A 15,685-nucleotide genomic window follows, 5' to 3' on the forward strand; every position below is an offset into this window, starting at 1 on the left:
CCAAAAATAGGTTCTCTGTTTATTTTCTCAGTGTGGATACTGAGCTGGAATCTCAGCTGGTATAAACTGGCATAGAAGTTAATGGAGTTAGGATGATTTACCCAGCTGAGGATCTGGCCCATTATCTTCCACTAAAAAATCAGGACTTGATTTAAAAGTTTTTGGCAGGGGACCACTTTCTTCTTTGCCAGCACAATGGCATTGATGTAACTACATATAACTGACACTGGACAAAGAGTCCCACTCCTCTGCCCCCAGCTTAAAGATGGCCATGGCTGTAGGCCCTTCAGAAGTGATTAATGCACTCTTTAGGAGGTGGCCTGCATATGGAGCCCTCTCTGTTCCCTGCTCAAGTTGAAACAGGGGAAAATGCAGCCAAGTACCCTATTCCTGGCAAGAGGATAGGTGCCTGCCTGAGAGGTGGAAGAGGAAAAAAGAACACAGATGTCCCAGTCTCTCTCATAGGAAATATGAGGTTCCGCATAAGCAGCGTGCGTTTTTTAGAAAAATGGTGTTTATTAAGGTATCATTGTAGGACAAGGGCAGGGTGTGGAGTAGAGCAGAAATCACCCCGGCAGCATGGTGAGTGTTTCACCTGGAGGGGAGTGCCAAATTTTCACATCCAATCGCCAAATCAGGAGCTTGGGCCAGGTTTGCTGAAAGACTTGTCAAAGTCTGCAAACCTGAGCTATGCTCATTGTATTGTATGGTATGGTAGAACCTTAAAAGCACCCAGTGAACTCTGAAAACTGGAGAGGAAAAAACATTTCACAAGAAGCACTATGAAAGAAAAGCCCCGCTTTTCACACAGTTTGTTACACTGGGTATACGCTAAACCCCAATTTTACTAAGTTCTTGGGGGACCCCCAAAACCTCTAGCGAGATAAAACTGGGGTGAAGTTCAATAACTTCCTAAGAGGCTGGGGGCACAAAGGCACTTCGGATCAAACTGAATTTCATAAAAGGGGAATATGTAACATCAGGGTTTACCTGTATCTAAAGCCAATCTTTCACATTGGCAAAGCAGTAGGACATCGGATCTCTACAAGCAAGGCCCCATGTTGGGTGATTTGCTCTTGTTTGCAAGGATGTTTAATTTAGAGTTTGAACACATAACTAACCTGGGAACACCCAAAATCCAAGGCAGATCATCCTCCTATGAAGTGTCTTAGTGCACTACTCTAGTGCGTCCCAGTATACATTTACATATGTCAAAATATACCTTAAATGACACTAGTGCCGATCTGCAGTAACTCCATAAAAGTCAACAGGGTTACTCCAGATTTACACCAGAGTAACTGAAAATAGAACCTGATACACTTCTGTAGTTGCATTTGTTTAAAGGCTGAGTTAGGTTGGCGGTGAATAAATAGGTACAGTAGTTAAACAAAGTGAAACTTGGCTGCATAGAACACTCCAACACCTTGAGCCACACACACACACACACACTTACTTTCCAGCTGCGTACACCTCCGCTGTATCAAACAGATTTACTCCACTCTCATAAGCGATTGTCATTAGCTGTTCAGCAACCTTAGGGAAGCCAGAGACATACGATTAGTCAAGTGGCTGCAGAAACAATCATCCAGCATGCCTGACATGCTACTCACCATCTGCCCCAAGGAGCAGGGCTGTGGACCTTTGGTCAAAACATGATTATCTGAACCAGAGTTAATTAAAACCCTGTTATCCAAAGGTCAGATATATCCCCAAGTGTATTTATTTATTTTTAGCTATATAGTGCTCTAATCAGAGTCACTCAGTGCATGTACAAATGCAATAGAATTTACTGACTCACGTAGAAACCAGCATGAAACCCCAGAGTTCCCCATACTACATTCAGACAAAAGGAGGCCAGAAGGCAGTTTGTGACAGATAGTAGGGGAAGCAAGTTCCAGAGCCAAAGGCCCACCATCCACAGGGCCCTGACTCCGTCCCACAGATATTCAAATCTAGGGGCTGAAGGAGCATCTCAGCTGATTTCAAAAGTGACAGAAGCATGAGTGGAGAGGCAGTCTCAGGTAGCTGGGACATTAACCAAACAGGGCTTTATGGAACACCTTGACTTGCACTCAGAACTAAGTGGGAAGTGTTCCTAATGGTGACTATGGTATGTTAGGGCCTCATCTGTGGCTTGAGATGGGGGAATGCAGCGCAGCACATACCAAAAACCAATGGAATTGAGGCTGATTTAAGGCTGTGTCCTTAAATCGTCCCATTGTGCCTGGGCACTGCTCTTAAGCCAACATAAGTTGTTACAGGCAAAAAGCAAAGGGCTAAATTCTGTTCTCAGTTTCACAGGTTTAAATCCAACATAATTCTACTGAAGGCAGTGAAGCTTCCCTGGATTTTCACCAGTGTTACTGAGGGAGTGGCAGTCGGCATTCAGCCCAAATACCCAGCACGTGTGCTCGGATTCTCTGCAGGGAAGTGGGGGAAAGAATCCTCCCCTACAGGTTGCTGAGCTGCTGCAGAGTTCTGTTCCCTACTGCAGAGGGTCTCTTGCACAACTACCCGAGAAACACATGGGTTGCACGCCATCTAGAACCCCAGTACGTGTGGAAGAGGGGTAGGAATTACACCTGAGAGGAGAATTTCCCATGGTCATTTATAGTAGTTATACATATATACTGAGCAGAGAATGACCCTCGGATACGCTGCAATACAGTATCTAGGTGAGGAAGGCTTAGCACTGAATGTAATTGCCATTGTTGGTTTCTAACACAATGATGTTGCTTAAACATGGCGATTGTGTGAGTTTTCAACAACAGCTAGACTGCAGGAAATATATCTAATAAAAACAACAATTCCACAAGCCCTGCTTAGTTCTTTCCTTTCCCTCAGTCATTAAGGCTGGCTGTCAAGCCTAGCCATTCTAAAGGCTGTTATGAAGGTCACGTGACTCCTTGCTGCTTCTAGTAAAGAGGAATTGTATAGCCCTGTTCGTCCTATTAGCGTACAAAGCAATACCAGCAGCTATGGCCAAGGCTGTTTGTGTGGCGTACATGTTTGAACAACACATCTGAAGTTAACAGTTTTCTTTCTGCAAAATACACCGTGCAGTTTTTGCAGCTGACATTGGACTTTGATATACATTTTGCAGTTCCCAAAGGAGACAGAATGTGGTGTGAGATGAACTACAGCTGCTTGTAACATCCCCTGGACCTACAGTTGTTTAATAAGGGAGACTTAGGAGCACGTCTGACTTTTGCACATCTGCGCTATCTTTTTGCTCTTTGTGCAGGAGATTGGAAGACAAACTGGACTGATTTTAAGGTAATTGCTTGGTTTTGGCTCCTTTCCAGTTGAAGTGAATGGCAGCACTGCAGCGGTGAATTGATTGTGCACTGTTTTATTTTGGTAATTTTAACCGACTATTAAAATACAGTGCTGCATTTCCAAATCACTGCTGCGCTCCTCTGAAAGCACCAAGTGCTTCAATGGAGAGCAGCTGCAACGAAGCACAGAGCCCTGGCCAGCAAAAAGAAGGGATGGAGAGGAACCAGCAATTCAGACTCTCCCAGTTTTCTAAAGGAAAACAATTGTTTTAAAGCAACCACAGCCAGCCCCAGTTGGTTATATGGTTAATTGATTTTTCACCAAAATGGATTGTGAAATGTAAAGTGGGCTGGCTCAGTGGTCCAGCTAACAGAGCTGCCCAATATCAGGAGGAGTCAAATTTCTTCAGCTCCTAGAGGCACCCCTTTCCTAGAAACTTAATTTCATGTCTCAGATGGAGTGTAATCCCCAGAAGTCAGTGTGGTTATGATAGGATCCCCAAGGAATACATGGATGGGATTTTTAAAAGTGACTAATGATTTTGGGTGCCTTGATTTTCAGTGCCCAGCTTATGACACCTTAAAAAGGCCTGATTTTCAGAAAGTGCTGAGTTCCTCTCATATGGTATGGAGTCTCAGGTTGGGCCCCCAAAAATCACTACTCACCTTCTGGAAATATTGACCATGTATTCCTGCCCACCTGTGCATCAGAATATGAGAGGAAGTAAGACAGTAAGGAAGTAAGAAGTGTGTCCTGAACTGAGGATACAATATATAAAATATTTAAATGATACATACTGTATAGAATATCTACAATATTATAGAATATCAACTTGATTTGTTTTTTAATCGAGAATCAGAAAATGTGCTCCCAGAAGAACAAAATTCAGAGACTTAGGATGAATTCCTAAGCACTGAAAAATTAGAATCACAAATGGAGCAGGGTAGGAGTGTTGTGTCAGCAGGACATTTCAAGACTGGGTATTTTTTCTTAACTTATTTAAAATAGACTCAAACCTGCCATGTTACTTACAATCTGACTCCAAACACACCACTAAAAATGTTTTTAAAATATGGCGTTTCAGATGAAAACTTGATGGGTAGCAAGCTGCAATCACAGTCCTAACCCTGCACAAATAACTTCACGCACCTGAATAATCCTATTGAAATCAATGGCAACTTTTCCTGCCTGTAAAGATAAGCTCATGCACAAGTCAGCATGTTGGAGTCCAGGTTTAGGAGTGCCCTTTGGACTCTGCTCCCTAGATTGAAGGAAATCATGAATCACACACTTTGCAGAGAGGAAATACTGGTCCTCTTGGGGTCATTGCTATTGCTTGATGGGAAATGATGGTGAAAGTTTTATGCAGCACTGCACTGCACTCTTCTACACACACCATATAGGCCCAAGGTCTGGCTAGGCTTGCATATAAATGCACACCTGAAAATCTGGGGGCAGGTAGAGGACTGATATTGACCTCAAAGGCCTACAGAGTTAAAGGTGTTTATAAACTCTTTCACTCTAACATTTAACAGCAATAGGGTCATGGTTATTTTCTACAAAGGCCTTGGTTTTACTCAGTTACTTGGCAAACTCCCAAAAGCATTCATTCAAGATGAAAGTTTATTGATTAAACACACAAAAAAGGAGCACAGAATTAAAACAAGAATTTATATTAAAACTGTGGTTTAGTGATCATGCAAAACAAATTTAGTTAGACCCTGTCAAAGTCTCTCTCCTTTTGGAGTTAAAATATCAGTCTCTTTTTTTTTTTTTAAACAACCTTTGATGAAAAAGAAAGTTAATTTTACTCTCAGTCCTGATGTGCGATGGGCATTCATTTTTCCTGTTTTTAACATAGACACAAGGTGGATGAGAGACAGGATAGAAAAGGTGAGAGAAATATGGCTGTCGATGATGTTTTTTTGAATACTGGACCACTGGAGTGGATGCTTTGGCTGGCAAGTTGAGCACGACACCTACTGCTTGGACTCTGGTTCATGTTCTGGTCAAGGACGTCAACTCTTTGGATCCTTTCCCCTTAGACAAGACAGGCTTGTATGAATGCAGCATAGCTGATGTCGGGATTCGATGAAAAGCCAAGAGAGTGAGAGACAGAATAGGAAGAGAGGGAGAGGGGGGCAGTGGCAAAAGCAACTCAAAAAGGGAAGGGAAAACAATACAGGATCTTATGTGCCTCTGTGGTGCAGGTAATTAGATATCCCCACTGCCAGGCTGAGTACTGGATGTCATGATAATGTGATATGCACTGATGTTGTCTTAGCAATGTTGGTCCCAGGATAATGTGCTGACTTTCAGCACTCATAGTTGAAAACAAAGTTCCTTAAACAAGACCAACGGCCAGCCTGCTTTCCTCTCAGGAAGAAAGTCCCTTGGCCTGATCTGCTCCTCATGACTTCAGGTTGAAGGAGCTGAGATGAGTCGAGATGAATTGCAGTTCTGGCAGGCTGGGGGATGCACTGGGGGGGATGAAGATTCTTCTTTTTTTCCCCAATGTCTTTTTTTAAGACCCCCCAAAAGGAGTTAAGTTAAATTCATTTCCATAAAGCCAAACTCGGCATAGGTGACTTCATTCTCACATTTTCTTGTTTACAAAGTATGATCTCACCATAGCCCTTGACTATGGTCAATAGGCCATTTTTCTTTGGGCTAATTCAATTTTTCTGCCTGGTTTTCTGGCACCTGTTCATAGCATTGATTTATTGAAAAAACTTCACTTATTTTGCATGATTAATTCTCACGCAGGCAAAAAGTCATAGGCTATTGTGACATCTTATGAACTTTCCCATACTTTTCACAGTTGAATTTAGGGTAAATCTGTTGGCCCAATAATCACAACAGAACCCCAGTCTACTTTAGTTCTGGCTGTCCCACAAACCTTCTGAGATGATGTTCTGTAGGGAGGAACATTACGGAGTCTTGCTTAGGAAATAAGGACATGGCCCATTTGTGTTAGACATAATGACCTGACCTAGTCTCATGCAGCTGCTAAAAGCCACAGTAAAACAAGCCCGAGTAATATGCACACGATGTCTGTGCATTAGTGCAAGAAGAGCCAGAATATAGATTTATATCAACATCCCTTTCACCTGTGTTAAGGGAAATTTCTTTCCTGCAGGAAAAGTCCTTTACAGTTAATAGAGATGAAACCAATAGAAATGTAATAGGGTCCTATAGATATTCATCTGTAACTCTATGGAATGTAATATAGAAAGGATATAGCTCTTAATTTTTTTAACCTTCTGATAAAATTCTATAGCAGGGATATAATTCTCCAATAAATTTCATAGGATACTAAAACCCCATCATTTTCCATTCAACTCTATCTGATTCCTAACATTTACTGAAGAGAGGTTTTCCATTTGTGTTGATTTTTAGTGAATTTAATCACTTATGAAATATGCTGGGTTGACAGCCTTGGAGACTGAAGTCTTCTACGGATCCACCAGACAGATCACAGTAATGTGAGCTTCCCCATATGGTCCTGCCAATATGACAACTCTCACTCAGAAGGAGTGCCTCTAGGGATGACAGAGGAGTTCAGTCCATGGCTCATTCAGTCCTTGGTAGAATGCAAATTAGTTTCGAATGCAGTGGTGACTGACAGACACTTGCCATCTAAAAAAAGTACCAAGACCACCAACCCACTTCACAAAGGCCACTGACAAGCTATCAGATAACAACTTTGGGTTGTACCAACCTGGGATAGACCTGAACCAAAGTTCCATCAGTATTTTGAAATAGTTTTTGTCTATATTAAAATGTTTTAAAATGACCACATTTAGATAAGTGAGAGTACAAGACTTATTAGGCCAGATATATCCTGGGGTAAGCCTACTGAAGTCAATGCACTTCAACCAGGGATGAGTTCAGCCCCTTATCCCCTGACTTAATGTCGAAGATTAGACTGACTGAATCACAGAATTCCAAGGCAGGAGTTCTATAAAACTGAAAGCACCAATTATTCAAACTGTTTTACTTAGATTTGCTTTTTAACTAGAGATGGACCTGAGCTGCAGAGTTCAGATCTGAACTTTCCCAAAGTTTTGGAGAGGAGGGGCAGAGGTTCAGATCTTGGATTTTGTTTTGGGCCCAACTCTAATTTTAGCTGATAGGCTGCGTATGAAAAGACAAACACCAGAAGTCATGAGGAGTTTTTAAATGATCAATATCAGTGATAACTAAAGGCCTGATCCTACAAATAGCTGCTCAGGTTGAAATCCTGGCCCACTGAAGTCAATGGGATTTTTGCCATTGATTTTAATGGGGCCAGGTTTTTACCCTCTGTGTTTAAAACGCTGCAATAGAAAGAAGAATCCCCTTTGTTATGCTATTGTATATTTTCATCAGTCCCTTACGCACCATTTGTAAGATAAAATGGTTTCTCTCTCTTCTAGAAAATCCTCTACATCTTAACACACAATACTTCTCTCCTTCCACCAAGGTTATTGACACTTTCTCTCTCCTGGTGCTTCGAGTGAGGCTGCTGCAAGTTTTTGTTATGGATGACTAATGTCCATGAAGTTCCCAAAGCTTAGTAAAATACGTGAGTTACACAGCACCTTCAAAGGGTTATTAGCAGAGATTAAGGACCATCCGTTACAGCCAAGAGTCAGTGTTGTCAGTGCAAAGCCCAAAGATATTTTCAGTTGTTTCATCTATACTTTTTATGTCAAAAATCATCTGGCACCTCATTATACGCTGACACTGGGCCTATATTTATGACTGTACTGGATTACTTACATTATGCCAAAAAAAAAAAAATTTCATACATCTACTGTGGGAACAATCAGATTCTCATTACAACTGTCAGTGGTAAATGCTGATCCTTCTTTTCATAGCTGTTTGGAATATTTTTTTAATGGAAAGGTTTTTTTTTTATTAAATTTAACCTTTGGAAATGTCATAATCACTAAGACTTTGTGAAACGTAGCAGAAGTGCAACTTTCTGTTCCTGTGTATGATAATTCTCTGTCATTTCCTGTTACAGAAATAGACTCTGCTTATTCTGCTATGACTTGACTTGTACAAAACATTTATTCAATTTTATGAGTTTTACTTTAACCAAACATTACTTACGTCATCTGAAATTTGACCTCCAAATGTGACCCATGTCCCTAGAAAGAATAAAATCATTTGTTACTGTTAAGGATTTTGTTTAAATTACAGTACACAGTATAATTATGATACTTTTCCTCAGGTAATCTCTTGATTATTATTTTTTTTAAATGGCCAATCTCTGTAATGAGATGTGCTTGTTTAAATTTAATTGGCCAATGAATCACAGAAAGTCTGTGCTTTCATTTCTTAAAGGAGTGTGTCACAGGAAGGTAGGGTGTTCTTCCATCTGGTGTGGAGGAGGATGAAATGTCTTAAGAGCACACTGCTGATGGCTAAATCAGTTTGAAAATGACCTGAAACTAAAGTGAGCCCCATACTGAGCTCAGCTGAAAACTTTTGTCAAGGATCGATAGATTTCATCTCCCTATCTCCTAGCAATCGCCATAGCTCCCTCTCCATAAACGTCCAACACGCCTTGCTTCTTCTTAAACCAACCCTCAAGTTCAAGTGTCTGAATTCTGGCTTTCAAGACTGCACAACCCTACTCTGGCTTCCAGTTCCGTTCTCCTTGCTTCCTGTTTCCACACTCACAGGGGTAGATTCTCAGCTGGTGTCAAGTGTTGTGGCTCCACTGCCTGTCAATGGAGCTGTGACAATTTACACTAGCTAAGGATCTGCCCCAGCACTCTGCTTGCTCCATTCAAGCTTCCTGCCTGATCAGCCGCTTTGTATCTGTCTCCCAGTCTTGTTTTTTGTGTTTGGGACAATTTAGGGGCAGCGAGGGGACAATACACATTGCCCCGTCCGCAGGTACCGCGCCCCCAGCTAACATTGGCTGGGAACTGTGGCCAATGGGAGCTGCAGGGGCGGCGCCTTTGGAGGGGGCAGTGTGCAGAGCCGCCTGGCGGCGCCTCTGTTTAGGAGCCAGAGAGGGGGACATGATGCTGCTTCCAGGAGCTGCTTGAGGTAAGTGCCGCCCGGAGCCTGCATCCATGACTTCCTCCCATGCCCCATCCCCCTACCCCAGCCCTGAACCCCTTCCTGCCCTCCAAACCCCTCAGCCCCAGCCTGGAGCACCCTCCTACACCCCAAGCCCCTCATCCCTGCCCCACCCCAGAGCCTGTACCCCGCAGCCAGAGCCCTCAACCCACCCCCTGCACCCTGCCCCAGCCCGGAGCCCCCACCCATACCTTGAACTCCTCATTTATGGCCCCACTCCAGAGCCCCAACCCCCTGCCCCAGCCCTGATCCCCCTCCTGCCCTCTGAACCCCTCAGTCCCAGCCTGGAGCACCCTCCTACATCGCAAGCCCCTCATCCCCACCCCACCTCAGAGCCTGCACCTCCAACCAGAGCCCGCACCCCCCCCCCGAACTCCTCTTTTCTGGCCCCACCCCAGAGCCCGCACCCCCAGCCAGAGCCCTCAACCCCAATTTCGTGAGCATTCATGGCCAGCCATACAATTTCCAAACCCAGATGTGGCCCTTGGGACAAAAAGTTTGCCCACCCCGATCTATAAGATAATATATCATAAAAGGTCTAAATAAAAACCAACATTTTGATTTTGTCAAAACAAAATATTTTGACTGTTCCTTCCCTCCTCTAAAAAATTCTTTGAGTCATTTTTTTCTTAACAAGCACTGACTCTCTAACGAGTATGTGTTTCAGTGGGAACTGTGAATGTTAAGATTTAATTGGCTATTTATTAAACCACAGTGTTTGTGGTATCATCATTTAGAAGGTTGCTTCATGAAGTACGGATTTTTACTGTCAAAATTAGACAATATAAGTAAAATTACCGTGCCTCTAAAAAGTATCAAAGTCACACACTGCATACTACAATTAAGTATATGCAAATAAGTACAAATAAGTATATGCTTTAACAGCCCTTGCTTCTGTCCTAAATATCTGAGCCTACACAACATGACCTGGAAAGCAAAGTGTTGAAGTGTGAAAAAAGGGAATCATTTCATACTATCATTTGCTCTTTGTTACCTAGTTACCATGTCAGTTTGATGTACAGCACAGTTCTTATTTTTGCAGCTATTCAGGAATTACATGTTCACCACATATAAAATTATTTGTTATTGTTTTAATACAAGGAGGAGGACCATCCAGATACAATAATCTTTTACTATGAACTTCATGGTTACACTTGTACATGTAGTATGCATAAAATGTGATGACACAATTACTTTTGATGGGCACCTATACATTTAGCAAGGAATTTGCCACAGGGAAGAGTTAGTTATACTATAGTTAGAAGTTAAAATTTTATAGAGAGAGCCTACTTATATAAAACACAGCATATATTATACATTTCCAATTTGAAACTCAACCATATAGAACCTGGCCATGCAAACTTTCCCATTGACAGCAATCAGATTACTCATGTGAATAAGCATTACAGGATCAGGCCTTAATGCTAGAAAATTATATAGGGTTCATTTCATTCAGACAATGTATGGAAAGCTGACCTAAATGCCTTGGGGGGAATGCTAGCACTCCTGAAAAAGAGATTTGGTAAACATAGCCAGGATATTTGCCTTTCTATCTTGCGATTTTATCCAGTGAAGAATCTGCATCCAGTGCAAAATATTCAACACAAAAATCACATTTGAAACGTATAGAAGTGTTTACAGCTTAGTAGTGGCTTGACAAACTCCGTAACAAACAACTGGGAGGGATGGAAGAACAAGAGGACAAGAGTTACACTAATAAGATCAGCAAAAACAATGAATACTTGTGTACTGTGTTAATATATATCTTCCTACTGGATATTCCACTCCATGCATCTGATGAAGTGCGTTTTAGCCCACGAAAGTTTACGCCCAAATAAATTTGTTAGTCTCTAAAGTGCCATAAATCCTCCTTGTTGTTTTTGCTGATACACACTAACACTGCTACCCCTCTGAAACTAATAAACTTACACTTTTGATGTAGGTAATTGCATATCTTTTGGTTCACCATAAAGCTGTTTTCAAAAAAAAAAGATTTGGCCTCTGTGGCAGGAACCATCCTCGTGCTCGATGTGTGTATAGCACCTCGTACAATAAGGCCTGTAGACACCACCACAATCTAAATACATACATGAAAAGTAGTGTTTATTTTTGTGGGCATCGTGGAAGAAATGATTCTTAAGGAGGGACTAGAAACATTTTAACACTCTTAAATACTTTTAACATACCAACCCTTTGAGTGACTTCAAGCAACTACTCTTTTTAAGAAAATCAGCCAGTGGGAGAAATGTTGCAATCTTTTCCTCAAGAAGTTGGCCCGAATCTCTCTGTGCACTAGTTTTCTCATCTTTAAATGGGAGTAGTGCTACTTTTGAAAACCTCCTTGTCTATTTACAGCATAGTATTTAAACTGAAATTATCTGTAAACTGGGATAGGTGCCTGCTTATTGTTTCTCTGTAGAATGTCGATATTCTAGATTTATAATTCTGAAAGAGCTATGGCATTTTGAGCAAGCTTGGTTCCTCCCATCTGCAAAAATTTTAGCTGATTTCTGAGGACTGTTAGGGATTAACAGGGGGAAGTGTAGACTGACATTTAACTCTACTTCTATACTAGTTGTTGGAAGTAAGCCATTAGCAGGAATGGATGTACAGTTATGATCTACCCATTTTCAGTAAGAGGATAATAGTCCCTGATGCATATGCATTCATTTTGTTAACGTGTGCACCCAGAAACTATCAGAATAATTCTGGAACCATGCAGTGAAGCTTTTTGCTTGCATCACCCAGGCACATTTACCCGATTTGGTGCTACCACTCCACTGCTTTGCCAGCTGCTATTCCATCTGCTCTGAACAATGGTTTTTATTTACCTTAGCAAGCCTAAGCTATTTCCCAAGATAAAAAATTATAGTACTGACCTCAGTTGCTGCACTATAAACCCAAAGTAACATTATTTTTCCTTCACTGGAGAGCCTCTGGATTTATACCAGTGCAGCTGAAATCAGAACATGATGTTTATGTTCAGTTGCTGATCTGTCAGTAAAGATTGTAAGAGGAAGTTTATCTTTGGTAACAGAGTCATTACCCATCTCTTGATTACCCCTCTTCTTTAGCCCTTCCCCTTTACTTTTGTTTCCCCCTCTGGTCTGTTGTCTAGCATTCTTCACATCCCCCACTGATCGGCTCCTCACTTTGTCCTTTCTCTCTGGTTCTTCTCTTGCACGGCTCTACCCTGTTGTGCTGCTGTGCAATCAATGAGCTTCAAAGGAAAACTCAAGCCTTTCGTAAGTTTTGCTTTGCAGCCAGTGATGCACATGCCACAGAAAGGAAGTGGGTGTAGCAGCCCAGCTTAGCAAGTCTTTAAGGCTGTGTCTAAACTGCAAAGTTTGGTCAATGTAAGTTACGTTGGCATACAGCCGCCCACTTTTGTACATCACATGGGCATGCACACACTTGACTGCTTGCATTGGTGCTGCACATCCTCACCAGGAGTGGTTGTGTTGATGGAAAATGCGGTACACCACGGGTAGGTATTCCAGAGTGCCCAGCACTACCATCCGGCACAATGCAGTGCTTTGCATTTTGCAGTGCTCTGTGTGATACCAGCAATTCGTCCTGGGATTTCTGAGAACTAGTTTCCACATTGCCATTTTCTCCATCCCATTAGGCTTATTCCATCCCATAATTTATCATGCCATTTCTAATACTGGCACAGTACGGTGTGCCATTTTCCTGTCTTCACCATTTCTCTGACCAAAACATGGACGCTTCCGAGCTCAGTGCAATTCGAATGACCATTGCTAACACAGGATGCACGATTCTTCCATATTCATGGCACGTCAATGAGTACTATGACAGCAAATGGCGTGGTGAAAAGGAGGAAGAGAATTTGACAGTGATGACTGGATGCTGATGGAGATAGTGAATAAAAATGTCATGTTGCTGCTGGCATTCACAGAGCAACTCCACAGGGTGGATTGGTGCTTCTGGCCCCAAGAAATGAGCATTGACTGGTGGGATTGCATCGTAATGCAGGTTTGGGATGATAAGCCATGGCTGCAGAACTTTTAGATGTCAAAGGCCATGGTCCTGGATCTGTGTGCTGAGCCTGCCCCAGCCCTCCAGTACGGGGACACTAAATGAGAGCTGCATTCCCAGTGGTGAAGTCAGTGGCAATTACACTCTGGAAGCTTGCAATGTGAATTGCTATTGGTCATTCAATGGACAATCAGTTCAGAGTCAGCAAATTTACAGTGGTGGCCACTGTCATCCAAGTGTGCAGGGGCCATTAAGCATATCCTGCTGCACAGGACTCTGACCCTCAGCAATGTGCATCAAGTAGAAGGATTTGAAGCAACAGGCTTCCTGAACTCTGGTGGGGTAATAGACAGGACGCACATCCCTATTCTGCCACTATCCCATCTTGCCAGTGAGTACATAAAGGGAAAGGGATAATTTTACAGGGTTATGCAAGTGCTAGTGGATCAGCAGGGATGATTCACTGACATCAGTGTGGGCTAGTCAGGGAAGATGCATGATTCTTGAGTCTTTAAAGAACACAGGACTTTTCCAAAAGATGCAAGCAGGGACATTCTTCCCTGACCAATGCAATCCCACTGGTGATGTTGAAATGCCAAGAGTGATTCCGGAGGACCCACCCTACCCTTTGTTCCCCTCGTTCATGAAACTGTACACTGGCTGCCTTCCTGGCACCAAGGAAAGATTCAACAACAGGTGACTGATGAGTGTGCTTTTGGTAGACTAAAAGCTTGCTGGTGATGTTTAATGACTAGGTTTGATCTCAGCGAGGCAAACATTCCTAATGTTATAGCTGCATGCTGTGTACTATGTAATATCTGTGAGGCGGAGGGGGAAAGGCAACAGGCAGGGTGGAGGGGTGAGGTAGACTGGCTGTCTGCTGAATTTGAACAGCCAGACACAGCCAACTGAGGAGCTATACAGCTGAGGGAGGCCTTAAAAAAACATTTTAACTATTAGCCACAGTAGTGTTGTGTAATACTTTGGTAAATTGGTGTGCCTGTGTGTGTAGTGTTTAAATAGGGGTGGGCTATTGACGCCTCTTATGAATTTTGCAATGTGGCATTTATAAGTGGTCTAAACACATATTGTGGAAAGACAAAATAACAAATGCCAGAGTACGGGAGCTGACAGAGCAGGGGACATGTTAAAAAATATCATCAAAGAAAGAAGGGGCTCAGGTGTTTGGGATATGTACACCATATGGAAGACGAGAGATATGCTAAGTAAGCATGGAATTGGGTACCCAATGAAGTAGGGTGACCATATGTCCCGTTTTGGCCGCAACAGACCCTTTTTAAAGTCCTGTCCCGGCTATCCTGACTTTTTTCTCTCAGAAGGAGGCATTTGTCCTGTTTGCTTTTGTTGACTGGATCAGCTGGCAAGAGCAAACAGGACAAATGCCTACTTTTGTCAAAAAAGTGGGGTGCAGTGTGGAAGAACGGGGGGGGGGTAAGCAGAGATGCCAGCCCCTCCTCCCCGAGTGGGGAGGCCAAGCTGGAGTGGGGTGAGGTCCCTTCCAACCCTGATATTCTATGAGGATGCAGCGTTCCAGCGGGGGGGGGAGGAGGGCACGGCAGTGTTCCAGTGACAGGCCGACAGCCTCCTGAGGGCGCCCCAAAAGGGTTCTAGCCATGGGCAACAGTCCTGCGGTGGGGGGTGGAGCAGCTCAGGTGAGTGGCTAGGCGTGTTCTGCTTTCTCTTTGGGAAATGTGGTCACCCTACAATGAGGGAAAGAGAAAATGAGGAAGGCCAAGGAAAAGCTGGCAGAAGACAACAAGTGCACGGGCATCACCTAGAAAGAAGTATCCCAATTAGTGAGTGACCGTAGTCAATGGAGGAACTGGCCTGCGCAATGTGTCAATGGAACAGGAGGAACTAAGGTAAGGTAAACTAATAAAGGTACTCTGTGTTTCAAAAAACAGAACTTTATTGTGTGCAAAAAAATACAGGAAACTAAGATAAAGTACAAATACACAAGATAAAAACATGTTAGCAGCAGTATAAGGGGATAACCCAACTTATAAAAACCAACTAAACATACAGTTTTACATATTAAAAACATATTACAGTGTTTTATTCATGTGGCAAAACAGGTAGTGCACTGTGCTTGGTGGCTGATCCTCTATTTATCAGAGGTCAATGTACATGTAGTTATGGTTCTCTGTGTTTTCCTCTAGCATGAAATGGCAGGAGAAAGGGTTCATGCCATGCTGACCCTTGTCATGTTGGGGTATATAGGGAGCAGTGTCCATAGAATTTCCCATGGATTTGGAAGGCTGTTGTGTCCAGGGTCTTTGGGCATGTAGCTCCATCATATCCTATG

At 42.8% G+C, this 15,685-nt stretch overlaps 1 protein-coding gene across 7 annotated transcripts in view; it reads right to left on the minus strand.

The window, feature by feature from the left end:
- KCNAB1 (potassium voltage-gated channel subfamily A regulatory beta subunit 1) overlaps nucleotides 1-15,685 on the minus strand; it is a 226,802-nt gene that overhangs the window by 52,030 nt on the left and 159,087 nt on the right. For all 7 annotated transcript variants that reach the window (XM_043521702.1, XM_043521703.1, XM_043521700.1 and 4 more), the window contains 2 exons: nucleotides 8,380-8,417; nucleotides 1,454-1,533 (listed from right to left, as the gene is read on the minus strand). In XM_043521702.1, coding sequence (XP_043377637.1) covers nucleotides 1,454-1,533; nucleotides 8,380-8,417 — 118 coding nt within the window. The remainder of the gene's footprint in view (nucleotides 1-1,453; nucleotides 1,534-8,379; nucleotides 8,418-15,685) is intronic.

Source organism: Chelonia mydas, chromosome 9 (assembly GCF_015237465.2).
Source record: "Chelonia mydas isolate rCheMyd1 chromosome 9, rCheMyd1.pri.v2, whole genome shotgun sequence".
In the NCBI taxonomy this organism is placed as follows: domain Eukaryota; kingdom Metazoa; phylum Chordata; order Testudines; family Cheloniidae; genus Chelonia; species Chelonia mydas.